The sequence below is a fragment of the Sinocyclocheilus anshuiensis genome, unplaced genomic scaffold (assembly GCF_001515605.1).
Source record: "Sinocyclocheilus anshuiensis isolate Anshui unplaced genomic scaffold, SAMN03320099.WGS_v1.1 scaffold2709, whole genome shotgun sequence".
Classification (NCBI taxonomy): Eukaryota; Metazoa; Chordata; class Actinopteri; order Cypriniformes; family Cyprinidae; genus Sinocyclocheilus; species Sinocyclocheilus anshuiensis.
The window spans coordinates 31,144-33,026 of NW_015549740.1; the positions used below are offsets into that span (position 1 = coordinate 31,144).

General features: G+C 30.9%; 1 protein-coding gene across 1 annotated transcript in view; it reads right to left on the minus strand.

Annotated features, from left to right (window-relative positions):
- LOC107660827 (endophilin-A1-like) overlaps nt 1-580 on the minus strand; it is a 3,142-nt gene extending 2,562 nt beyond the window's left edge. The window contains exons 1-2 of the mRNA XM_016450251.1: nt 483-580; nt 73-197 (exon numbers count right to left, since the gene is read on the minus strand). Coding sequence (XP_016305737.1) covers nt 73-187 — 115 coding nt within the window. The 5' untranslated portion in view covers nt 188-197; nt 483-580. The remainder of the gene's footprint in view (nt 1-72; nt 198-482) is intronic.
- Between the last annotated feature and the right edge of the window lie 1,303 nt (nt 581-1,883).

A 1,883-nucleotide genomic window follows, 5' to 3' on the forward strand; every position in this document is an offset into this window, starting at 1 on the left:
GTGTGTGTGTGTGTGTGTGTGTGTGTGTGTGTGTGTGTGTGTGTGTGTGTGTGTGTGTGTGTGTGTTTGTACCTGGTGAGCGTGCAGGAGATTTTGCAGAGTTTATTCCTCCGTCGTGATTCTCACTGGGCAGTTGAAGCTCCATGCGGGGTTTGGGGATGTACTCCTTCCGGGGTTTGTTGGACATCTCCTTTATCCTGTAACACACACACATATTTTAATCAACAGCACATATTTACAATAATTTATAATAATTATTAATTATAAAATAATTTAAATAATAATTAAAAATAATACTTCCATTTTTTTGCATGTAATTATATCTTCAAAGACAATTTTATTTTATTTTAGAAACATGCGTTTCTGGTAAATCTGATAAACTACAGTGTTGTTTTAATGTGAATTAATGTGTCTCCCAGTGGATGTAAAGTAGTTGTCGTGTGAAGAACCCAGGTGCATGATGGGAGTTTGGAGCGTCTGACCTGTCTTCTATCTTGCTGGAGAGCTGCTGCAGGATCTCAGCAGCCTGCTGATGATACTCCACCTGAGCCTGAACCAGAGCCGACAGCTGACTCACCTGCTAGATCTACACACACACACACACACACACACACACACACACACTAATGTGCTATATACTATAAAAAAGGGATTCACAAATGTTTTTTTTTTTGTCAGCTGAACAACTTTGATAACAACTTTCAACAATTTAATGACACATTTGCATGTTCATGGTTCTTGTACGGTAATTTGATATATTATGATTTAAATAAATTTGTAGTAAAATTTTTTTTGCATTAAAATTATATATTAATTTTAATATTTGATTTTTATGATTTAATCAATTATTAGCTTTTCAACTCACAAAACACAGTTAGGCAAATCCTGATGTCACACAATTTCACATACTATTTAAAAAATAAACATTAACAATTTAAACAAAATAAACATTAACTAAAAGTGAAATGTATTTTATTTCAGCTAGTTGTCAAGGCAACATTTCTCATTTTCATTTAGTTTAATTTGATGTACTAAAGTAACTAAAACCGAAATAAAAAAGAATAAAAACTATAAACATTCACATTCAAATATATAAACATTCAAAATAAAAAATAATAAAAACAGCAAACATGCACAAAATTATTAAAACTGTTTTGTATTCTTTTTTATTTACCTTTATTTAACCAGGAAATTAAAAACTCTTGAGATTTAAATTCTCATTTACAAGAGGGTCCTGGCCAAGATAGTAGTAAAACAAATGTGTATGTTTGTTGTTTTTATTAGTTATTGTTCAAATTAAAAATATAAAAATAAAAACATTCAAAATGTTAATTAAAAACTATAATAGTATATCAATGATACTAAAATAACACTGGTTTCTATATAATATGTACTGTGCATGATATGCGCATTTTCTTTATGTATAGTCACTTATATATGACAAAATGTGCAGTGCGCACTGATATACAATATCCCACAATGCAATGGGCTCGACTTCCATTTCCAGCGTGACGAATGAAATTTAGATCTGCAATTTGGACTGAAAATGCAAAAAACAATATGCATTTTAAAGATTTCTGAGCTTTGCATTGTGGGATTACAGCATTCTAGGTGTGCTCTGTTCTGTACTGCATTACTACAGCATTATTAAATGCTGGTATCGTTACATTTTTTTAATTTCAGTACCGACTGGCACCGACATACACTACCGCTCAAAAGTTTGGGATCAGTAAGACTTGTAATGTTTTTAAAGAAGTCTCTTCTGCTCATCAAGACTGCATTTATTTGATCAAAAATACAGAAAATAACTGTAATCTTGCAAAATGTTATTACAATACAAAATAATGGTTTCCATTTTAATATCCTTTAAAATATAATTTATT